The sequence below is a fragment of the Pezoporus flaviventris genome, unplaced genomic scaffold (genome assembly GCF_033815535.1).
Source record: "Pezoporus flaviventris isolate CSIRO_AGI_PZ_B2104156 unplaced genomic scaffold, CSIRO_AGI_Pfla_v1 ptg000066l, whole genome shotgun sequence".
Taxonomy (NCBI): domain Eukaryota; kingdom Metazoa; phylum Chordata; class Aves; order Psittaciformes; family Psittacidae; genus Pezoporus; species Pezoporus flaviventris.
Window position 1 is genome coordinate 22,444,338 of NW_026892614.1, and position 25,229 is coordinate 22,469,566.

A 25,229-nucleotide genomic window follows, 5' to 3' on the forward strand; every position below is an offset into this window, starting at 1 on the left:
ACCTTGGTGATCTTTAAGAGTGTCAGCCATACATACAGAGCTGTCTCAAAGTGAATGTAATGAACAGTAAACAGGGACTCTGTTGTTGCAGGAAGATAATCTGGGAGCATCAGGGAGACCAGCAGCCTGTTCTGTCACTGTATTGGTGACATGGCAAGGTGAGGGTAAGGATGCTGGCAGAATGCCTGGATTTCCGAGTTTACTCAGTCACGGTGAGCACTGTACCTTTTAGAAAAATCCATTCATAAATTTTGAGTAAAGTAACCTCTGTGGAGTATGTGCCTCCTCTTCCTCACGCCAGTTTGTGGTGGGGCAACATAAGATCCTCAAGATCATTCAGATAATGCTTTTCATTATTCCCCTTTGTAAACTTTTCCTCTGGTGTCAAGGATCATGTTCCTATTTTAGGAGTAAGAGAATATTTTTTACTCTTTCAGTAAAAATTAGATCTTTTCAAATGGCTGTCATGGCCTGAGCTTTTTATATTGTTTTAATGAGACAACAAAGGAAAGAGTTTCACAGTGGGATGCAGAGTGGTTTTTGCCCATGTAATTAGTCTGAACATTTCAAAGACTCTAGGTCCCGAAGATCCCAAGGAAAAAATTTCAGCTGAGCACATTTCCAAGCTGTGTATGCTTAAATCTGATCCAAGTCCTCTGAAGAAACCACACGTAAAGTCCACTGGCTGGTGGAGTAGCAAACTTCAAACAATTTAGCTGAACCACATAGCTGTATTTTTCAAACAGTCCACTAACATCCAGTTTCATTACAGAGAATGACTGTCTGTAAGGAACTGTTAGCTGAGTAAAGTGAATTGTTTGAACAGCGCTGGGATTTTGAACTAAGTGTCATTGTGAGAAATGCTGCCTTTTGGCTGAGCAGCCAGGGAAAACTGCTGCTTCTTTCTCTAGGAGGGAAGATGGTGAATGTTAATCACTTGTTGGCAACCTGTCACTTGGTGTACTGCAACCCAAGAGGACTTATTTGCTGATTAGCTGATGTGACAGGTTATGAAATAAATATTTTCACGTGGGGTAAAAGTGACAGTAGAGCAAGAGAGCTGTGTCTCCTGAGGTCTTAGATTGGTGATTTGGAGGCAAACATTTTCTATTCTGAACTTAGAGAAAAGGGTGAAAATATCTTTGTCAGTTCTTTGTGGTGGTCCTTTAAATTCTTTGTGTGCTTGGGATTGATTCTAAAAAAGGTGAATCAAAATGGGAAGTAGATCTGTAATCCTGGGTCCATTGGCATGTGGCTTTCCAGCTTGAGGGCCTCCGTGGAGCATGCCAACCTGACTATCCAGCTATGCCACCCTCCCTGGATACTGAGATAGACTGCAGGCAGGCCCTGTGAAGGAGAGAAGTTGGAAGGGGGTTGGACAGATGGGCAGACCTGACCCATGGAAAAGAGAAGGCTGTGGATGCCCTTCATCATAAGGACAAGGCTTCAGCCTCGTGATGGTTTCTGTCAGGAGGCTGGAAGATGAAACTCATCCAAAGTACATAAAGAAGAAGAAAAAAAGCCCACAAAAAAAACCAAAGTCTTTGAACATTGCTGTTTATGATTACGTAGGAATTCAAGGCCTCCTTCATGTTCATAGTTGGAAACTGTTTTCTTAGATGAAGTTTTTGGAGGCTCAGATGTAATCAGCTAAGAAACTCTTCAAATAAAATAGTGGTGTTTTGATTTGGTGCAAATAAGAAGTGAAGTAATAGGAATAGCTATTCCAGGAATAGCTGAGGCTTTGAAATGCTGATTTTAAATGCTGCATGCTGCCATTCAGCTGTCCTGTCATAACAGTATGGAAAGAAAGACAATTTACCTCTCTGTAAGTACACACCAAAAAAAAGGTATTACAGCAATTGGAAACAGAATTCCACCTCTGAGAAGTAGGAAGTTTAATTTGGTTTGGTTTTTTTTACCTTTTATTTTTTGTTCTTTTGTTTTCCCTCAGTAATTCTTCTCTTTGCATCAAAAAGACAATAGCGATGTTTCTTACATCAGCTACAAAGGTTATCGAGTTATCATTTATCTACTGCTGTTATTTGACTTCACATCATGATTTGAGAAGTCTGATCATATGGGGCACTGCTGTAAATGCACTGTAAGCACTCATTTTCCTACACTGTAAACTTATGGGGAAAAGAGATCTGAGATGATGTTTGTGCTGTAATCAGAAGCCCAGGCAGAGCCCATACAGGCTCTGTGTACCAGTGAATGAAGGCTGGAGAGCTGCAGCTTCACGGGTCCCAGCATGGGTTGCTGCTTGAACACTTGCCTAGGGCTGTGGATAAGCTGGCACCTCGTGCTTTGGGCATTATGATAACTATGTGGCTCTGATAATGGAGCTGATTCTGGTCTACCTACACACACATGCTTCAGCCTCACACCTAGGGCATTATGGACACATAGAATCTGCCTTTTGAATGTCTGTCTGCATTTTGCTCCATCTTCCCCTCTTTGGCCTGATATACAGAGAGTTAATTTGCTGTAATAATTTATCTGTGAGAACCTACTCTCAACTTGCTGGTGAGGGGATATTGGGAGGGGGTATTGCTACTCTTCCTTCCTCTTCCCTAAGCACGCCTGCTCTGAAGAGGTTGTAAGAACTTCTTAGGCTGTGCTATCCCACCTACCATGTGGTTGGTGGGATAGAAATGTCCCATTATGCATACTTTTTCACATGGGCTTGTTTCAAAGGTAACTCACAGAACGAAACAGATTTTAACATAGGCTGTTATGAGTCTATGCCTAAAAGTGATTATGGAAAAATAATGTTTTGTCTTTATGTACTTATTTATCCCCACAGTTGGGACAAATGTCTTTCAAAGTCCATGTTGTCTGCAGACCATTGGTGTTTTTTCTTGTAGATACAGTGATGTTTTCAGGATCTCTTAGCTCTTCAGCTTAGAGAGCTAAAGTCTTACTGAGTTCCTGAAAACTCACCTGTGCAACTTTACTTCAATGAGTAGCACTGTTAATATCTACCAGACTCCTGCCTTACTCCCACATGTTCATGGTGGTAACATTGTCACAGCAATAGCAAATTGCTCCTTCTGGTATGAAACTGGGGGTACATTAATTTCTGGGTTAAAATTTAGGCTATTTTCTGAAATCAGAAATACCTTCAGGACCACAATTTTGCCATTGAGCATGAGTAATGGTTTATCTGGTACCACAAATCTTAATAATGGATTATTCTATTTAGAAAGATATTAATGAACCATGTTGTCTATATTGCTAGGTCATTTCTTCTGCCCTGTAATATATAAATATAAGGAGCTTGCAACTGAAGGGCATTATATTGAGGGCAAATAGAAAGAATTCCTCTACTGCATGGTGCATTGCCTCATGCTTTCGTTGCTATGGGATGTAATTGTATTACCCACTGTACTGATAGATTTCAAAAGGCTAGTTCATAAGCAGTAATAACATTTGTGGCAATCTGAGCTAAGTTAATGAAAAAGATAATAAAATCTAATGCTACAGGGCAAGATATTGGATATCTCCAGGGGTCATAAAGAGATCATACATCTGACTCGGGGAAGAGAAGGAGGCAGTTGTATATATGGAGCACAGAAGAGACAGCAGACAGCAGAAAAGTGAGGGTCACCTTGCTCAGCAGCAATGTGTGTTGCTCACTGACAGAGGCAGGAGGGTATGTGCTAGATGTATTGCTGAGATGAAGAAGCTTATCAAGCTAATGATATTTTTAGTAATGCCAATACCTGATGATGTATAAGTTTCATCTGATCCCAGACATTTGTCTCTATGTGTTGATTGAGTAGTTCACGTGTGCTTCTGCCTTGCCCATAGCAGACATACTTGGTTGGAGGCTGATCACAGATGGCATTGGAATACCCTTTTTTTTTGTTTTTCAATAAACACTTACTCCAGTCTGAAACTCCCTTCTGTTCCTGATGTCAGCGTAATATTTTATTGCATCTCTAGACAATACCCTGTGGCGACGTTTTCCTGCTTCTAACTACAAATGCAGCAAGTTTTCGGTGTGGACACTTTCATCACTGCATACTCGTTTACCCCTTGAGGGTCCTGACAGTGGCTTATGCTCTGGGTAGTAGGAGAAATAGTGAATGTGCTCCTTGTAGGTACATAATTGATAATGCTCAGTATGAGACGTGCAATTGTAACTGTAGTTGGCATCCAAAACTGTTTTCTCTCACAGACTTGTGCTATATTTATTGCAATTATCTCCTTCATCCTGCTCTGCTTCTTTGTACATTCCTTGTTAGCATTTCTCTTTTTCTGCTTCTGCTCTCCTTTATACAGATCTGCTTTTGACTAAAGTAACAATTCTTATACCAAGTCCTAGCCATCTGAGGCCATCTAGTGCTATAGCCTGTGTCTGTACATGGCCAGGGGTAGATGATTAGGAAAACCGAGAAAGCTAAGGACTGCATGAAAGCGTCCCTCCTTTTATATATCTTTCCAAGTCTCAGAGACTTCCTAAATTAGGTGTTTTAACTACCATACTGTGAATTTGATAGTTTGATATCACTTGATAGCTATTCCAATCTGAATAGAAGTTTTGAATCCTTTTTTGAATGTCTAGATAAATATTACTGGTTTCTGATACATCCAGTAAGAAGTCTTAAGAGTTCTTCAGTAAAGTACTAATAGAAAAACATTGGTAGGAGAAACTGTGGGGACTGATGATTTTGGCTCTGCCTAGCCATTCACAGCCTCTTTCTCTTCTACTTCTGTGCATTTATGAAGCTCACATTCATCCTATACAGATAAAATTTTCACTGATAATCTGTGCATATGGAGACCCTCCTATCATTTACATCTTCTGTGCAACTCTTCTGTTAGATCGCATACGCATGTAAGAACTCACCTAGAGGTCTGCCCCAGCCTAACCATGAGACAATCTCATAATAATGCCATAATCCTCCAAGCAGGATGAGAGGGGTATGCTGAGGTCACAAGGATGATGGGAAGGACCAGCAGGGAATATCCAAAGCAGAAATGGAGCTACATAACTTAAAGCTCACAGCTTGGTACTGAAAAGTGGCTTTGCTTTCACACAGCTCATCAATGGTAGGATGGTGAAACAGAAGAGGTAGCAAATTGATCTCACAACCCTCAGCAGCAGTCTCACATGATCTTAGTGCAGAGCTAGCACACTGCATGGTACCATCTAGATATGTCCTTGTATCCTATAAATGAGAAAAATAAAGGGCTATATTTGATACTTGAGTACATTTTCTTTCTTCAGAACAACAACTACACACAGAATTTAATGGGAAATAATGAAGAAAGAACTTTTGGTCTATAAGCTTTTAGTATGATCGTCTGCATCTTTTAAGTATTTACATGGATTTCATGCAGTAATACTTAGTACTTTAGTATTCTAAATAGCTGTATTTCTATGAAAATTTTCTAGCTTCTTTTCACATCTGTCGGAAAAGCTTCATTAATTCCTAGTAGGGTTATTTGTCATGTTTCTCCTGACTTTTCTGAAACAAACCAAACAAACAAACAAACAAAAAATCCAGTTGCTAGGTTTTACAGTGGAACAGAAGACATAATGGTAATAAATCTGCTTGAATTTATCATGAGAAGAATAATTACATTTCTATAAAGCTTGGATTGAAAAAAAGAAAAAAAAACAAAAACTCCAAATCCCACAAAAAGCTGATTAAAATCTACCATGTAAAAATTGACTGCTTCTACCTGCTCCTCTCCACAGTTCCTGAGAGCATCACTGTGTTTATATTTTGAATGACTGTGATATGGTATTGAAACTAAATCAGGTTTCAATAAAACAAGGTATTGAGGGATTTCTGTGGGGCTGAAGTTCAACCTAGCAGTCTTGAATATGTAACACCAAATACAGATTTTGCTTAAGTTAATACCAAAGGGACTTTTATTTAGCTTGCTTTCCTTTTTTGCTCTACAAGAGAAAAATGAAGCTCATCATCTCTAAGAAAGTCAAAGTTATTCCAGAAAAGTGAGAGATTACAATGTTCCCAGCATTGCAAGTAGAGGTAGTTGTTTTAAACAATAGCATTCAACCTTCTGTATTGCTTCTCTCAGTCTTTCAGCACAGCCCTGAATGTCTGCAGGATGGATTCTCAGCTGCTGAGAATCATCCAGATCCCAATGTATGTGTATGTGATTATTCAAGGTTAGCAAAAATATACTCCCTGTGGGAGAAACAGTCAGTGCAATTCAGACCACATTCTTTTTTCCTTCCTTGCCATAGAGGAGGCTATTGAAAATTTGTCTGATTGAAACTGCAGGTTTCTATTCTACTCATGAACAAATCTAATGTTTCTAATTGGGGTTAGGTGAAGTATCTCTCCCCATGAATGGATGGCCAACAGGCAGGGTAAATGAGTTTAAATATCTACTGTAAATTGAGAATAAATTCAACTCTTTTTCCCACATGATAATTGCTGTCCTTTCCATTCCTGTACAGTGTACTGGTTGTGGAGTTTTTTGTACATGCGGTCCATGATCAATGATCCCATGTTACAACTTGACTGGAGAGGAGGGAAGAAAAGATTCATGGCTTGGGTTTTCAATCAAGTTGCCTTCTTAGCCAGAGATAGGTGCCTGATCATTGCCAGTTTTATTAGATTAGATACTTAAGTACAACTTTTGCATATCCTCTTTATTTAATTTCTGATGGACTTATGCAGGCATTTGCTGGTTCTGGGGGTACCCTTCTTACACAGATTCCCACACAGTGCCTGGAATGACCAGGCTCTTCTGGGACCTGGGGACTCTATGTTGGGATAGGATGCACCAAGAGCAGTGAAATATTTATTCTGCGTCTATCATCTTGCCACCCAGCCACTGTGGCCACACATCCCTCGTCCTGTGCAGTGACCTGGTCATTAATGGGTGCTTCATCCAGGTAGTATTTGCTCAGGCATGGGAGCCTTTGGAGCAGCAGTGTCAAATGGGACTAGTAAGGGTGTCCAGTGCAGCAGAACCAGTGAGGTGAGAGATGTGAGTGACTAGGGTATGAACTGAGAACCTGTCCAGATGGAGCCTGCATACACCAGCTTCTCTCCCCCTGTATGCCCTGGTTTCCACATTAAGGAAATGGGGGGTGCCTTAGGCAGGACCTGCAGTGCTCCCCAGCAGGTGATGGTTGCGGTGCATAATGTGCCAGGGCCGTGGGGCATGTCATCTGGAATGGTTACAGCTATGACTGCTCCCACTTACCCTGGGTGAGCTTACGCATAATGCGTATTAACTTGCCATGGTTAATATATATTTGAGTCTCTTAATGAGACTTCAGAGCTAGCCTTATGTAGCATCACAGCTTGACAAGGCTGTTGTTTAGCTGGGTGCTGGGACCTGTATGCACTCAGTACCCCTGTACCCTGCTCTCCAGTATAACCCTCAGAACCCACTGCCATCTGGCATTTCATTGTTCAGTATGTTCCAAAAATCCCAGAGAAATGCATTAATTCAGTGCTTCTCTGCTGGTTCAGTTCCCAAGCAGCTGGCTGAGGTAAAAAATGGGTTAAACATTTACACACTGACCATTCTTGGATTAGACCGGGATACTGTCACTTTCTAATCTTTCCACTGATAAAATAGCTGGATCACAGTTTTAAAGTTCACTGCAGCCTAGGTATTTGGCCCTTAAAAATGTCTTACTTTGACTCCCTGTATTCTTCTTTTTAATTCCTCCAGAACATCCAGGACAAATACAGGGCTCTGTGAATCATCTCATTCATGCTTCATACACAGGTAACACTGCTGCTTATCTGTTTTATTGACCTGTTTACATATAGCCAAGGGTGGAGCTGCAAGCTGACTGTCAATTGGTGGTATTTTGATTTCCTGGAATACCTGCACTACGACTGATTTTAAGAGTTAAACATTGAAGAGATCCCATCAGTTTTTACAAGTCACATTCCCCCTCAGTTCTTTCTCATAATCGTTGTTACATGGAAGATTACTGGGATCCCAGTAACAATAAAAATATAGGGGAGAAGTCTTTGGCCTTAGTCTGGTGTTTTGGATGATTTGTTTTTCATATTGCACTCTACAGCATTTATGCATTTGTAAATGGTCTGTGCCTCTCCACTGTTTATTAGCAGTTTCTTCCCTGAAAACATATAAACCTGGGTCTGCTTAAGAGCCAGAGCACATCACAGATGAGATTGTGGGGGTGGTGGCCAAAAAATAAAAGCTGGATAGGGTCAAGGACTGAACCTTGGGTCCACCCCTTTCTGCTTACTGCCGTTCTGCTCTTCCCTTTTCAGAGGAAACTACTGAACTTGGTAGGAAGACTCCACTGTTCCATAATCATGGCACTCTTTTCTTCACTAACCCCAGTCTTTATAGCCATTATATGTATTTTGATTTGGGTAATACTAGAGAAGATTGATGGAGAGAAGGAAAAATATGAGACTAAAAGCAAGCCTCTATCTCATCCAGGGGTGGATGAAGATTTAAAAGATGGCACAGACCACCACTTAGAGGAAGAAGGTAAGGAAAAACTTATGCATCTGAGCACTTTTGTTGTTTGAAGTCTATCTGCTGATATGAATAAGGGAGATGTGATCTTCTGGACTTCTCTGCAGTGATAGCAACACATAGTGCTACAGTGGTGCTGTGTCCTGAGCTTCTCAGCTCCCTGGAAGGAGGCTGTCCCCATGTTATGACACCCTTGATGAAAATCTCAATTTCCCCCAGATCTGGCGTGTCAGAATGCAAAAGGAAAATCATTTTTCCAAGGCTTCTGTCTGTCACTTTGCACAGCAAATATCAGATATATGAGGGACAATGTAGGGAAAGAAAAGAGATACTGATGAAGTCCCCCCAGCTTTTTCCCAGGTCTCACTATTGTGAGCAAAGTGTAGACCCGAACAGAGAGTTTCTATCTGAAAGCTGATTTTGTAGTCTCATTTCACTTTACCATCCAGTGCTACATATTTGGTCTCAGCACCCCTAGAAAAGTTGGAAATGGGTTTTTTAAACTTCTTACAGAAGTCTTTCATCTGTGACTTCTGAGGATGTCCATGAGAGTTTTAGCTGTATTGGAAGTGGGATCTTTTGGGAGCTGAGTTGATCAAATATTTAAGAACAAAATATGGTAATGGTGCTAATCTGTTTACCCAACTGCATATTTGAACCTGTATAGAATGCCTCTTTTTTTTTCTGGAGTGATTTCTGATGCACAGCTTGAACAAAAGTCTGAGCACAAAATCTATCCTTCCTTCTTTTTGCTCCCTGACTATTCTCCATAAGCTCCATTTATTTCTTTGTGAAATTAAAAACTTCATAGGAAAAGAACTTTGTAGACTTTTATCTTGCAGATAATGTAGGATTTTTTTTTCTTTTAAAGCTAGTTTCAAAGGCTTTTTGTGCATTTTTTTGTCCTGTAATGACACATTCTCTGTCTGCTTCTAGAAATCTTGAAACTTATATTGATTTTCTGCACATAGACCTGTTTCTAAGGACTGTTCTTTCTCTTTATTTCTCAGTGTTTAGTGTACTTTGTGTTAGTTTTCTTTATCAGTTTCCAGAAATAGTTGATATTTGGAACATTTTAAACCACATTGACTATTTCCCAAGTATTCAAAATGTCTTTAAAGATTACTTCATATGTTGTATCCTTCTTTGTTCAAAGCAAAATAGATTCTCTATAAAATTACTCCATATTTCTTTTCTCACTAATAGCTTACTTGTTCATTTAAATTGCCGCAAACTAAAATTCCTGTGGATAGATCAAGTTATAATCTATGAATTATCACTGACACACATCTTTGACTACAGCTGTTTCTATCAGTTAAAAAATTTAGATCCTCTAGATAAACAAACCTAGTAACTCTTAGTAAGGAGTCTCACTGCCACAGCTCCATATATAAAATATTATTCTTTTAGGTCTTAGCTGGTTTCCCTTTTATTCAGGTGCTAAATTCCAAACTGTGCTTGTTTGCTATTACTTAAACGAGATGTATTTATTTTTAAATAAGACCTCTCTCAAGTTATCATGACATCCAACATGAAATTAAGTTTTCTTGCTATGTTGTTTTCAACAACAAAGAATCACCTTTCCCTTAATGGTGTGTGATTCAAACCAACATCTTTGCATATAGGCATGTCTTTTGTTTCTAGACAAATTAAAATAATTACATCATGCTTAAGGAAGTTTTTCTTCAGTAGTGGAAAGCCCAGACTAAGTGAGAAGAGACTATGGTAAGGATTTGCTACTCTGCTAATGCTGTAATTAATGATCAAAACATATTCACTTTGTCAGGGTTAAAATTTTCACTGACTGCACTAGATGCTGAAACAGAAACATGGATTTAAATAGAGATTTTTTTTTTTTTTGTAGAAAAGAATATTTTACCTGCTGTGTAAATTCTGCTACTGTACTAAGGATCTTACTTTATCAGAAAAGCTCATTTCTATTTAATGTCTCAAGCTGGCTTGTGTTTAAAGATAAAGTTCCTTTGAAAAGCATTTGAATTAGGTGAGATCAAACATTTTTAAGGTCTGAAGCTAGAATCTAGGGCTGCTGTAGGTGAATGAGTTGAATTTTGAACAGCCCCCTGACAGGAAGGGGTGGCTGAAGACCAAGTCTTTCAGTATGTTTACATGACCAAGGTGAGAGTGCTTTGCCAAGAGAGTGAAGTGGTTGGTAAGAAAAACACTGAACTTCCTCAGCCAACCTCAGCCCTGTGAACATTCCCTGAAGTGGCACCAGCAGGGATGCTGCCCCTGAGAGGGGCATACCTTCAAGCAGCAAAGCACTGAATGTAAGCAGATGAACTGCTTGGACAGATTCAGTAGAGTCACTTATTGACAGTGAAAGGTTGAAGGGGAGGGCCAAGTGCTCCCAAGCTTGTCTGTGTTATCGTTTCAGTAGCTGAAGAGAAGGATGTTTTTCAGAGCAGCCAGAAACCCAGTTCTTTGGTTAAGTGGAAAGCATTCACTCAGTCAATTTGTTCAATGCTTTAACTGGCAGTACTTCAGATTTGTTTGCATACCCATCTGTCCTGGAACTTTTTCCTTCATTTATGAGATCCAGAATGAGAGACTGTTGTTCTGTGGATTGGCAAGAATGGGCTGTGTGTATGTTTATCTGGCTGTGTCTTGCATTAGAACATGTGTGGTTATCAGTTAGATACGGATGAAAAAGATGTTTCTTCAGCCTTGTCTTGAATGATGAATCACAAGGTTTGTCTTCTAGTGGTGGGCATCTAATCCCAAAGTGGTAATGCCTCATCTCTCACTGCTTCAGGTTTACACAATAAGATCTGGATTGTTGCAAAGACAAGTTCAGTCTTTAGCTCAGGGAGCTTATTGTATAGTGGTCACTTTCTTGGTTGTATATTCAGATCAGTACAATTGACAGATAAGGTAAACACAGAATTTACAGTGCTGTGGAGGATGAGGTTGAATTTCATTTGTATCCTTGTTACCCTGGGGATCAGTTATAAAGATTAATAGCAAAGGCATTTTATTGCTGTGTATGTAGTTGCGGGGACTTTGGTGATGCACTCAAGGACTAGAAAGCAATGTACAAAGGCCTGAAAGTTCCATCTCTTCTGAAAGTGCCCTGCTCATTGCTTATGATACTTCTTAGAATAGATATCTCCCACTTAAAGGACTTCTCTCTGCAAGTTCAAAAGATTCTTTTAATACTACTACTGACATAAATGAGGCAGTAGCATTGAATTTTCCAATTTGATGACACTTCATGCTTTGTGTCATTTAGGAACACAGGATTTATGTGGAGATGATGCATTATTGCATTATTTTCCAGCCCTGGTGTATATCCTCCTGTGGTTTATAGACAGCAAACAGATTACCACTCAGCTTTCCTTTTGCTACATAAACCAGCAAATCTCTTTATAAAACAGCTGCTCCATTCCCCTGAAGATCTTAAGAAACCTTCTGCAACTATATTCCAGTTTGAGGCAATTTTCACAATATTTTTGCGCTGGCTTTTTTTTTTTTTTCCAGGGTCTGCCTCTTGATACTTCTTCTGCTTAGGATCCCTGATTAACTCTTGAGGTTTTCAGGATCAGGCTGCTAACCACTATTTATAACTCACTAGTAAGGCACTCCATCTCTTTTAGCCGTGCAGTCAGTTCAGGATTGTATTCAGGACTGGGATTTCTGTAGTGGCAGATTATGTAGTAGTCTGCCATTAATCAAGCAATAAAAGACAAGACCAGTTGCCCAGCATTTTAAGTCCAAAGATCTGAAAGCTGTCATTATGTGCATTTAATTGTTTTTCTATGCATTGTGTCTTTACACTGGAAAAGAAGATTGGAGAGGAATTCTATGCTTAGAAAGCAGTTCCTTAGAGAAGAAATTGGAAGAGCTGGTTTGGAAAGCAAACACATTGGTCTTGACTGAGGTTTCAACTGGGGCTTCTCAAGGATCAGATTCAGTATCATCTGATAGTATTATACTATCAAGTGGTCTTTCCATAAAACCAAGAGATGGACAAGTGAAATTTCTTAATGACTTGTAACTGGGAGCCAACAACAAAGGGAAGTGTCAGTATATATAAGTGGCTGATAGAAATTAAACGACAAGTCATTGTTCTGAGTGTATGTTATTTGATATTAATTATAAGAATTTTTGCTACACATTGAGATAAATTATTACACCATTTGAAGGCTCATTATAACTTCCCATACGAACTGCTGAGAAGAGCACAAACATAACCTTAAAATGTATCCAGAGAGGAGTTTCTGATAGAGTTAAAGAAAAAATACTTTTAAAGTGAGATTTCACTTGGGATGTCTGAGCCAAAACCTTTCCAGGTTTGCTTAAAAAGCAGGAAGACTGATGATTATTGTAAATGTACAACAGAGTTCATGGCAATCTTTGGAATATTGGAAGGTAATAGACTGACTAGCAGGATGTCTGTTGTCCATCAAATGATGCAACACATGTGATGTAAACAAGACATTTGTAGTATTGTATAATGTGACCATACAAGCAGGAATATGTCTAAACACAGCAATTAAAGATATAGAGAATATGCACTAAACAGATGGTGCTGATAATGATTTTAGCTTAACATATGGATAATGTTAACTGCTAAGAATGAATGGTCGACACATGGTGTCAGAGAATAAATAATAGCTTAATTTATTAAAAAAATAATTAAATTGTCAGGAGAGTTTTGGCTTTGTGTGTCAGTTCTCTCACTTCTGGGCTCTCCTGCCTCAGCCAATATTCCCACTTCTGAGTGCATTAAGGTTTTTAAAGTTTTGTTCACAAAACTTAAGCTTAGATATAGTGATTCTCACACTTTGATTCTCTCTAGTCACCTCAACTTTGTCCCATGTTCAGAATCTTTGAAAGCAGATTCCTTTTTTCACCATGTTGTTAAGTTGAACCATCCTGACCACAAAGCAGTTTCACTTTTCACGTCTTCTCTTCTCTTCTATTTACATGAAGGGGGAAAAAAAACCCGAAAACCAAACAATGCAAAAGAAGCGAACAAACCTCTGAAAATTTAACTTGGCTTTACCTTGGGTAATACTGCAAGTTTTATACTTCCTGTCCTAGGAGGTGCTGTGTTAACTAATCCCTTTCTTCCATTCCTAGTTGCCTATAGATCATTTAAGTGAGATGTTTATTCAACCAATTACATTTGAGATTATTTTTATACCTCTTGATTTAAAGAAATGGAAATTTCTCTGCTTCCTGATCCCTGAATTCTTCAGTCTGAGTTATCTAGCTTAATTTCCCTTAATCCCTTTTTTTCCCCAAGTTTGTTCCCTTAAAAATTGAAAGTCACAGTTATATGCTTACTTTTCCTCAGCCTTTGAGTTTGTCAATTAAATTGAATCAACTGATAATCTCAATTTAGTGGTGCCTTTTTGGTTTTTTTTTGTAATGTCCTCCCTTCTCACTGAAACCAAAGTGAAGAGATTCACTGCACCAAGAGAAGAACAGGTTGTTTGATTAAGGTATGGGATGCTTCAGCTAGGAAGCCTGGTTTCTTAATATTTCTTCTTCATTCTGTACCTAGAAAATTATGCTTCTGACTGATATTTAATAACAATGATGTGGTTGAGGCAATATGTCTCTATTAAAGGTGTGTCCTGACCTAGATGTGACCTTGGGGGCCTCTACAGGCTTCACGCTATAAAAAAAGTGTATCTCAAAAAACAAGCCTTTGTTTATACGTTTCCTGGGTCCAGCAGTAGCAGTCATTTTTCTCCTTCTTAGTAGCTGGTGCAGTGCTGTGGTTTTGACTTTCAGCCTGAGAACAACACTGATAACACTGATGTTTTTAGTTGTTGCTCAGTAATGTTTACTCTGACCAAGGACTTTGTGAGTCTCATGCTCTGCCAGGGAGGAGGGGAAGCCGGGAGGAAGCAGAGACAGGACACCTGACCCAAACCAGCCAAAGAGCTATTCCATACCACAGCACGTCATGCCCAGTATGTAAACTGGGGGCAGTTACCTGGAAGGGGTAGATCACTGCTCGGTTGGGCTGGGTGTCGGTCAGTGAGTGGTGAGCAGTTGTATTCTCTTCCCTTGTTATTTCCCTTACCATTATTATTCTTGTTGGTAGCAGCAGTGATTTGTGTTATACCTTAGTTACTGGACTGTTCTTATCTCAACCCATGGGAGCTACATTCTTTCAATTCTGCTCCCCATCCCTCTGGGAGCAGGGGGAGGAAGTGGGGTGGAGTAAGCAAGCGGCTGCATGGTTCTGAGTTACCAGCTGGGCTTAAACCACGACAACATGCTACTTTTTACTTCTTTACAGTCTACCACAACATCCATAATTTCTTATTTTTTAATTGATATGCTTCCTGCACAAGTCAAAGCAGGTACTGCTATTGTTATTGCATCTTCATTCTTCCCTCCCTGTCATGTTTTGTCCTGTACAGGCACTTATAGCTCATCCAGTGTGCTACCTAAGGCCTCTGCACTGAACTGGCAACAAGCAACATCTTCTCTGGATTAAGCACATCATTTGAGGGAGTTCTCTGACTACTGTTCTCATCCATATAAGTAATTTAATCTTGTACTTCTTCATTCTCTTCTTCAACTTTCATGTACGTATTGATGGTTTATCACCTACTTGACTTTCCTCTCCTTGTGTTTCAAAACCAGGTACAGAGATTACACAAATTTCATCTATCTTTGTTCTGATTTGACAAATCTTCTTTCTAAAGATTTTCAGTATTTTATAGACTAGTCTTCATAGAATCATAGAATCGTTAGGGATGGAAAGGACCTTAAGATCAGCTAGTTCCAACCCCCCTGCCATGGGCAGGGACACCTTAACGCTAAATCATATCACACAATCTCTAACTTGAAATTATTTCCTTCTTTTTGAACTTTGATAAAAACCTCATCACAAGAAAGTAAATAGTGAGAGCACATAAAAACTCTTGGGACCTGAAGTGAGTTTTAATTGACTGTTTCTAGGCTAGAAATAGTCTATTTCCCAGGACACTCAACACTGTAAACTTGTGAAATATGTAGGGATGATCATCTTGGCACATTGATATAAGCACAAATAGTATAGTCTGACCTGAATTTTTCACCAGGACACTAATACAATACCTACTTTCAGTATAGTTTTCTGGTCAGGTTCTGCTTTCCAATAGACAATACACAACCTCAGCTGATTTCAGGAAGTTTTTTTGTTGTCATAAGGAAAATATGTCTCCCATTTAGAAACTACTCTCACATGAGTACATATGGAGAAAATTAACATGTGTATCATTCTGTGTAACTAAATCTCAATTAAGTTCAGCAATGAATATCTTTGCTGTAGTTTCAGTACTGCTATACAAGATGGTCTGGGAGGGAGAATTAGTTTTATTGGACCAGTAATGACAGTTGCAGGAGGCCAGCTAGCTTCCAGACTTGTAAGTCCTTTGCGAGGAGATTGCAGGAGAGGCTATGTCCCAAAGCTTGCTGATTTTCCATCTTATCTGTGTCAGTGGACACCTTCTGAATTTCTCTACTGGCCAGACATTTCTCAGCCAAGTCAGAAAGGGTTGATGAGTTGCTGTCTCCCTAGTCCTTATTTTTTCCCTTCGGGTTTTATACTTTTGTGGGTCACCACTTTTTCTCTGAAATACTTTGGCTGCCAGTTATTACTGTCTTGGATTCTGCCTGTGGAAGATTTTGCATACTGGCTTTTACCAGCTTAACTTAGTGGTGCTTGAAAATGGCATCATATAGTAACATGCACAGCATGGAATGGGTGAAAAAAATGCAGCTTTAAACATCTCCCTACCTTACCTCTCCAGCTACCCTATCACTCCAAAACATGTAGGATGTTGAACACTGGGTCCCCAGCAACAGCTCTTTCTCTCAGCATCCTATTGCACCACACTACTTGCTAGTGTAAACATAGCCTTTTACCCCTGTGGTATTCCTTTCAGTGAGTGTGGAGGAGGAAGAGCAAAAAGAAATAGGGGTGTGAAAGTTTCTGAAAGAGAATATCACCAGAATCCTAGCAAAGGGGCAAATCTTAGACAGCCAGTTGCCACTGAAGTGTAAATAATCTGCTTTACTAAGTCAAAACCACAAAGGGAACACTAGGAAGAGGCATCCTTTTCCTTTTTCATTTGAGTGTGCAAGACAGCCACAAAAATAATTTTTACAATGGGTCACTGCTTCCCATTACCCTGGTGTCAGGTCCTTGCAGACTGTGACTGAGAGTGCTTAATGCGGGCATGAAATGCTAAACAAAACAGATTTTCTGGGTGACTTCTTTGTATGCAAAATGAAATGTATGTTATTTAGGGACCAGAATAATTCTGTTTAGACTCAACATATGACACTGGATGTATTGCAGTCTCTTTCACATGCTGAGCCACACTTGTGAATATTTCACTGCTGTTTGTAAAATGAACAAAAAATCAGCTTGGTTTCTAAGCAACTGCATGCTACTAAAACACAGAAATAATTGCTGTTTGAATTTGCACTGGAGATTGCTATGATTCCAGAATAATAGCCTAACAGTAACTGAAAAAGAACTGGAATATTTTTTCCTGACTCAGCCCTCTGTGGCAGATTGCTCAATACTATTGACTGGTCAAAATGCAAAGCTTAAATGGCTTTAACTTCCGCATCATAGTTGCAAAAAATGCTATCACTGCTGTTTCTAGGAATGTAGGGGAGAAAGAGGAGATCTCGGAGGCAACAGAAGTGGTATTAAAAAAAACCCAAAGAGACAGTTTTCAGTGAAATGAGGAACCATTTTGAGTTCTTAAATGAAAGAGAAGAAACATAATACCCTACATTTGATATGTTGTTATCCTAAGTATAGATGCCTGTCATCCATTTCCCCTTATGCTGAAAGTATCATGAAACTGAAGAACTTAACCACAAAGTCACATTTGCAGAGCCTAAACTTGTGCTTCTGCTATGAACCATGAATATGGAAAAAGCTGACATTCAGCTCTTCAGGGGAGATTTTACATCTATTGATTGTTAAGTCCTCTTTTTAATGTCAGTAATTTAATTTTTTTCTGATTAGACTGCTCAGAAAGGGACACACGTTTGCATTTACTGATTGAGAAAACTGGGCTGAAGGTTTGGCCACATTTTCACCACTGTTTCAGCCTGTAACCCGTTTTTACAGGCTGTCCTGCAGACTGAAGTGGAGAGGACTATATCTTCTTTGTGGATCACACTTGCTACAGCCACCCAGGACCCGCTTCCCTCTTGGTATTTAAACAAGGTGCTTATTCAGTAGCTGAGGCCAGGGATCAATGAATTGTGTCAACTGGAACCTCAGACTTTGTCTTTATAGTGGTATAGAAGTGGAATGCATGCCAGTGCAGGCCAAAGTGCATTATGGTTGTGAATGCCAAAGATATAAATAGCATTCTCTAGAGGTAAACAAAAGAATTCCTAACCACTTTTGTTTTCTCGCAGAGGTGGATGAAGAGTGGCAAGGACCTGAGGAAAACGTTGCCCATGTCCCCTTCTCTGTGGAGCACTACACTGAGGCCGAAATGATTAAAAGGTCAAAGTTGTTTTATGAGCTTCTTAATAAGAGGCGGTCTGTCAGGTTTCTTAGTGATGAGCCGGTCCCCAGGGAAGTTATCGATAATGTCATCAGAACAGCAGGTATGGTACCAAGTGGTTCAAGGTCTGAAAAAAGAGGATCAGCATTGCTGTTCAACAGTGTAAATGTGATGCGGAAAAGCCAAGGGAATCGGCATTTGGCTTACAGTTTTCCTAGTTTCACCTGTAGCCATAATGCGTGAGCACCCGTTGATTGATCGGAAATTACTCAATTTGAACAACTATGTTTGGTTTGTTTTTTTTCCAGACAAATCAGTGAAATTGTCTCAGCCATAAGTGGTTGACATAAATGGTTAGGGTTTACTATGGGAAAGAAGTTTCAGTCTAGAAGAAAAAACTTTTCCCGTCCTTTCAAATCAGTTCCAGGCCCCTCTTGCATATAGCCGAAGTGTTACGATGAGGACCCTAATGGAGGTTATTTAACTGAATGTCAGAAATAAATTTTTGATTTTTTTTTATTTTTTGAGAATTCATGGGTTTCAAATCATTACTGTCATGTCCTGGACTAATCTCATCTCTGCTTTAGTAACACAGACTTCAGCCAGGAGTGGTTTTGACCCTTACTATTTCTCTTACTCTATGAACCAGCTACTGCTAATATAGAAAGTATTAGAGAAACTATGTAGAAAAATTCAGAGAAATGTTCAGTAGCCTCTAGCAGGATTAACAATACAGACATTTTTAGCATTTGAGGTGCGTTGTTTTCCCATTAAAAACTGTAAGCAGCTTTGTTACTGCACTGTAACGAGTCTCCATCTTCCTCTAATTAGCTGGGAGTCATTAGAACACTGAGCATGTTTTGGCAAATGCAGCATAGCGAACAAGCCTGGAGTGCAGATGAAGTATTTAGTAATCCTGAAAGCTTTGGGCTGTGTAGAGAAAAAGAAAACAAAGCAAAGCATAAATGTCATCAGTTCTTGGGGAAACCTGAGAAGATTCAAGGGTCACAATATAAACACATTTTAATATAAAAGGTAGTTCAAGCTGCTTATTCAGTATTTCTCAAACTGAAATCAGTGCTTAGGTAAGCAAACATTGTATGTGTTCAAGACCTTCAAATATTTTTGATATGTGTATGAGGGGCTAGAGAGATCTAAATAGATTCCTTATCTGTCAGCCTGCAGAGATAACTATACCTTTCAGTTTCTGGCTTTCATCCTCTAGGCTGTTAAAATATTCTCCAATGATGTTGATGTGTAACAAGAAGAGCTGAATGAGCAAGTGCAGATTTAATAATTTGATGCCAACCTCATGAAGTTTAACCATGCCAAGTGCAAGGTCCTACACCTGGGTCAGAGCAATCCCAGGCACAGCTACAGGTTGGGCAGAGAAGAGATTCAGAGCAGCCCTGTAGAGAAGGACTTGGGGGTGTTGGTCAATGAGAAAATGAACATGAGCCGGCTGCAGTGTGCGCTTGCAGCCCGAAAAGCCAACCGTATCCTGGGCTGCATCAAGAAGAGCATGACCAGCAGGTCGAAGGAGGTGATCCTGCCCCTCTACTCTGCTCTTGTGAGACCTCACTTGGAGTATTGTGTGCAGTTCTGGTGTCCTCAACATAAAAAGGACATGGAACTGTTGGAACAAGTCCAGAGGAGGGCCACGAGGATGATCAGGGGACTGGAGCACCTCCTGTATGAAGACAGGCTGAGGAAGTTGGGGCTGTTCAGCCTGGAGAAGAGAAGGCTGCGTGGAGACCTCATAGCAGCCTTCCAGTATCTGAAGGGGGCCTATAGGGATGCTGGAGAGGGACTCTTCATTAGAGACTGTAGTGACAGAACAAGGGGTAACGGGTTAAAACTTAAACAGGGGAAGTTTAGGTTGGATATAAGAAGGAAATTCCTTCCTGTTAGGGTGGTGAGGCACTGGAATGGGTTGCCCAGGGAGGTGGTGAATGCTCCATCCCTGGCAGTGTTCAAGACCAGGTTGGACGAAGCCTTGGGTGATATGATTTAGTGTAAGGTGTCCCTGCCTGCGGCAGGGGGGTTGGAACTAGATGATCTTAAGGTCCTTTCCAACCCTAACGATTCTATGATTCTAATATGTGCACACCTACATACACCAGCTATCCCTGGGACAACAAACTCAAACCTGTATGCTATATGGCAGATGTCAGCATTGTGCAGCTCCTCATCTTTGTCAGTCAGCAACAGATTCCTGGGGTGGTCACTTAGCCTTGTTTCCCTGAAAGCCATTAGCTTTGCCCTTCAGCTAAAATTGTGTCTCAGAGTCGGATGCATAGTCAGACAGTGTGTTGCTTTTGTTATAACACTTTGCAATATCATTACTGTGTGCATATATTGCACCATAATGCTACCTCATCACAACAACCACAAAGGAATTTATACATCCCTGACCTTGGTTTCCTGTAAGATGGCTGTAAGAAAGTACCAACCTCTGTTGTTGAACTGGGACTTCACAGTCTTTGAGAAAGAAATTGACAGGATTGACTGCCAAAATTTATCTCAGTCCTTTTTTTTTCATTGATTCATCCACTTGCTTTGCCATTGCTCAGCCTGAAAGACCATGAGGAAAAGCTGATACCTCTCACTGCGCACCCTCCTTCCTGGGTTTTCATCTTTGCTTGTTTTGTATGAAGGTACTTCACCCAGTGGAGCACACACTGAGCCCTGGACCTTTGTGGTAGTGCAAGATCCATATTTAAAACATAAGATTCGTGAGATTGTAGAAGAAGAAGAAGAAATCAACTACAAAAAAAGGATGGGAGACAGATGGGTTAATGACCTGAAAAGACTGAGGTATGAAAAATTCAGTGAGCTAAGCCGTTTGAGGGGAGCTGTGTTTTAGTCTAGGAAAAACTATATTGGGAAGTTTTAGGCAGACTTTCCCTCTCCATCCCAACTTAATTTCGGGGGGGGGGGGGAAATAGCAAAGTTGAAAAATATCCAGCTTATTTTTTAAAACCTTTGCTTGTGATGAAGTGATAAAAGAAGCTTATCTTGAATTCTCCTAGTATCCTTTCCCATTTCTTCCTCCCTCTCACTTTTAATATATTTCTAAGATTCATGTTGGAAAGAAAAACTTAAAAATACATGTAGAATCCTGCCTTCGTGGCTGGTGCGTAAAATGCCTCCAGTAAAAGGGATTATACGCTCTCCATCTTGAAACTCTTCCAAGCATTTGGCTCCATTGTTATTTTTTTTTCATATGTAACCTCTACTGTCACAATGCTTATCCCAGTTTTTTTCTGCTGGTCTCCAAAAAATGAAGCTCCCTAAGTTGTCGGGATCCTTGCTGCCGGCTAAGGTAACCCCACAACTTGCCTCTGTACAAGTGCTGAATTATGCAATATTTCATTGTTCCAAAGTCTGATTTGCTTAACTTCACACAATGGGAAGATGTCTTCTGAGCCTTGGCTTGTCAAATGAAAGATGTGCATAAAGCTTGAAACTATATTTAGGTTTACACCTTAGACCAAGAAGTTTTGGATTTTTCTACTAGCAGTTTTCCCTAAAATCATGAAAAAGTTGGCACTGCTGGTAACAGGTGAACCTGCAAGTCTGCAAAATCCCAGGAATTAAACAATTTCAAGGGCAAATGCTTGTAAGGCCAGTTCATAAATAAGAGGTCAAGTCCTACCTTCTATTTTTATGCAATTTCACTCTTGAGAGTGAGCGCATCAACTGCTCGGCTGAATCTTTTGAAACAGAGAACTTTGTTCAAGCTTTTTTTTGGTCAGAAATGTTTCTATTTAAGCTGATAATACTTAATCCTTCATAATAAGTGTTCTAAGCTTTAGTTTACTGCCATAAATGTCCCATGCCTTTAGTGTCCCTTTGTAGACAGTAAATGTGACTTACAGGAAAGTGAAAAGGTTGCAAAATAAATGTCTTAAGCACTACTCTTTTGCAGAACAAACTGGATCAAAGAGTACTTGGACACTGCTCCATATCTGATCCTCATTTTCAAGCAGGTATATGGGTGGCTTCCCAATGGCAAAAAGAAGACCCACTACTACAATGAAATCAGTGTTTCTATTGCCTGTGGTATCCTGCTTGCTGCACTGCAGGTATGCTGACAGAACAGACATACTGGGAATCAGTATATTGGTTTGGATTACATACTAAGACTATTTTACCCAAATGAGGGTGGAGCCCAATTTAGATTTTAACATTATCAGTCTTCTGTATTACTCCAATTCCTGAAACTACATCTTAGTTTTGAGTTTTAAAGTTATTCTGCACATGTTTATGTCTGAGAGGGTGATTCCTATTCTCTGGTTAACAGGAATAAAAACATAATGAAGCTTACTTCCAGAGTTGTCACTCTGCTTCTGGCACAAGCTTTAGCTCCTGTGGTTTCTGTCTTGTGCTAACAGGGCTGCCAGGGTCTGCAGACTACCCTAGCACAGCTGTGCAGTGCCACACTGTCCCCTTCTTTTCAGTAACTCCTAAAAAAATGGCTTGACCCCAAATCATTTTCAGTTCATAGTGCTGAAAAAAAATCAGGGACATATTTCACAGAAGAAGCTGCACTATTTCAATCAGTCTTTCTGAGGCGTTTCCAAAAGTGAACTGATTTCTAAAGCTCAGCATGTTTGACACCAGTCAGTGGATTTTCTCAGTGGTTTCTCCATGTTCAGTTCTGCATGTTGTATCTGATGTACTCACACAAGTGTTTAAATAGTGAAGCTCTTCCGATAGTTAACTTGGCCTGTCAGGAGGATAACAGCAAGGCGCCACCTCTTATGTCAGACCTATTTCGTGCCGGGAACTGACATTTCTCCTCCATTCTGTTTTGAGTGACGCTTCCCTTCCCTCATTGCTGCTCCTTCAGGGTTCTTCAGATACGGGAAATCTGAGAAGTGAGCAAGCAGTGAAGAAGCATATTGCTGTGGTGTTGCTGCTCTGCAGCTGCACAGTGCTCTGTATTGTCCCTCCATGGAGCTGGGAGCAAAGGGAGTGCATACGGAATGGGGCAGAACTAACACTATGTCACTAGTGCCTTAGTCAGAAACAGTAGGACTGACAAGGAGAGTCATCCCATCATTAGGTGGAATTTCTGAGGCTCCCTATGAACTGATAGGCTCCTTAGTGCTGCCTCTTTCCCAACTCCTAGAAATTAACTGACACCACTAGTGTAAGTGAAAGTAGAATGATGTATCTGCCAGGGAAACAAACAGATCCTTAAGACTTTTAGTACAAGGCAGATATATAAGAAGTTGGACAGAGTACCAGGAAAAAAAAAGACTATTTCCGAGACAGTAGATTGTTGAGTGGCTCCATGTGCAGCCTCATTTTCTAAATTACAGTTTGAGACTACATCATGGGTGTTTGGTATGGTAAATTGTAAAAACCTGTTTTGGGGGTCGGCCTAGATGATCTCCAGAGGTCACTTCCAAATTTAAGAACTCTGATTCTGTGAAAAGATATAGTGCCATGGACTCGTGATATTCAGCATCACCACTATTAGCTCTTCTTTTCAGAAGATTGTAGAGATTACTTAACATGAGAAGCCCATTGCCTGAGCACTTCTCCCTGGCTGACTTTTGTATCTCAAAGCCTGTAGCCATGGGTCTCCCATTACAGTGAGCACTGCAGGCAGACCCTGCTGTACAGCACATAAACATTTCCGGCAGAATTTGTGTTTGTTGTACTTCTCTGTAAGCAAAACAGGCATCTTTTTGTGGTACTGTTGAGGCTATTAGTAAATCAGATGTTCTAAAGCCTGCAGCAGAGTCTAACACAGCAGCATTTCTGGGCTAATCAATAGGAGAATGTGTAATGGTCCTGTATGAAATAATGGATACAAATACAGAGTGCAGATCTCTGTCTCATTCTATTGCTGTCTGTCTTGCTGCAGAACGTGGGTCTGTACACAGTGACCTCAACTCCTCTCAACTGTGGCCCCCAACTCCGGGTGCTGCTCCAGCGCCCGGCAAACGAGAAGCTACTGTTGTTGCTCCCTGTTGGCTATCCCAGGAAAGATGCTACTGTGCCTGCACTGACTCGAAAGCCGCTGGAAGACATCATGGTAGTCATGTGAGCCCAGTGCCACTAGGAAGAAGCACATTCCTACTGATAGCTTGTAAGCAGCAGCCCACTGAAGTTGTCACTGCTGTTTCTGTGTATCGTCCTCCTATATCACTGCTGTTCTGGCAGTTTACACCTGTATTCCTCTTAGTGCTAGTAGTCTACCAATAGCATTGAACAGTCACGCACTGTGCCTTTGGCAGGTGCTATTATCAGTGAGACCAGGCAGTTGTTCCAGGAGACATATACAATGGGATTTAAATGACCTTCATCACTTGATTATTCTTATGCATTGTAGGGATTAATCTTTACTTGAACATATATTTTCCTTATACTTTCATGATTACCCAGCTATTTTCACTTCAGAATTTTAATGGAGGTTGTATTAAAAGATATGAAAGGTCAAACTTTGCTGTCTTATCTTGATCAGTGTGTGCTATTTACTGTGCTCCCCTTCCCCTTCACTGTGTTCAGTTCTGCATAGGAGGAAGCCATTTTGCTTGTATATAGTAGCATTTTCCCTGCTTGACTGATCTAAAAAAACCTTGCCTACACCAGGCTTAAACTATTACTAGTACAGGAGTCTTTTTCTGGGGGAGATCTAGTAGGATCAAGATGTCCAAGTAATTTCCTCGTTACCATTTATTTATACATGTTCCACGCACTGTTAGATCATATGGCAGCTATCTAATGTGCTCCCTATATTTGCTACTTCTGCTGGAAGCAGCCCAGAGAAAACTACTACTCTAAATATCCTGTTTATACATACAACTATACCAGTTTAATACCCTGGATTTTAAATGGCTTTAGAGACCCTGACACATGAGAGATGCTTTCACGTCACACCAAATCAGGTGTATTTAGGTTTAAGACCGCTTCCTATAAAGGCAATGCTCCCTATTGAAAGCCCTGTCTACACGCAGGATGTGGCTGGGCACTAGCGCGAATTGCTCACTGGAAGGATGGACGCTGCCGATGCCTGCGCTGGCAGAGCCCCCTCGTGGGGTTGTGGTTCCTGCCGGCTCTGCCTGCGGCGCAAGATGAGAACACTGAAATCAGAGATGCCAGACCCTGAAGCTGTCTCTGTTCTGTGAAATCCTTTCCCACCCTGTTCTCTGCTGCATGTAACGTCAGGCAAATTTGGTCAGATTGGCTTCAGCTTTCTTTGGGTGCTGCTTGAGTTAACTTGCTGTGTCTTGTCTGAAG

General features: G+C 40.4%; 1 protein-coding gene across 1 annotated transcript; it reads left to right on the forward strand.

Moving 5' to 3' along the window:
* The first annotated feature begins 8,215 nt into the window (after positions 1 to 8,215).
* IYD (iodotyrosine deiodinase) lies at positions 8,216 to 24,430 on the forward strand. The gene is made up of 5 exons (XM_061471529.1): positions 8,216 to 8,478; positions 17,881 to 18,075; positions 20,630 to 20,789; positions 21,904 to 22,060; positions 23,854 to 24,430. The coding sequence occupies exons 1-5, from the start codon at positions 8,298 to 8,300 to the stop codon at positions 24,034 to 24,036; spliced, it is 876 nt and encodes a 291-aa protein (XP_061327513.1). The 5' UTR covers positions 8,216 to 8,297; the 3' UTR covers positions 24,037 to 24,430.
* Positions 24,431 to 25,229: the final 799 nt, after the last annotated feature.

Coding starts and splice junctions, on each gene's coding strand:
- IYD (XM_061471529.1), top strand. CDS start 8,298: ATGGCACTCTTTTCTTCACTAACCCCAGTCTTTATAGCCATTATATGT. Junction 8,479..17,880: donor CCACCACTTAGAGGAAGAAG/GTAAGGAAAAAC, acceptor GTTTTCTCGCAG/AGGTGGATGAAGAGTGGCAA. Junction 22,061..23,853: donor TCCTGCTTGCTGCACTGCAG/GTATGCTGACAG, acceptor GTCTTGCTGCAG/AACGTGGGTCTGTACACAGT.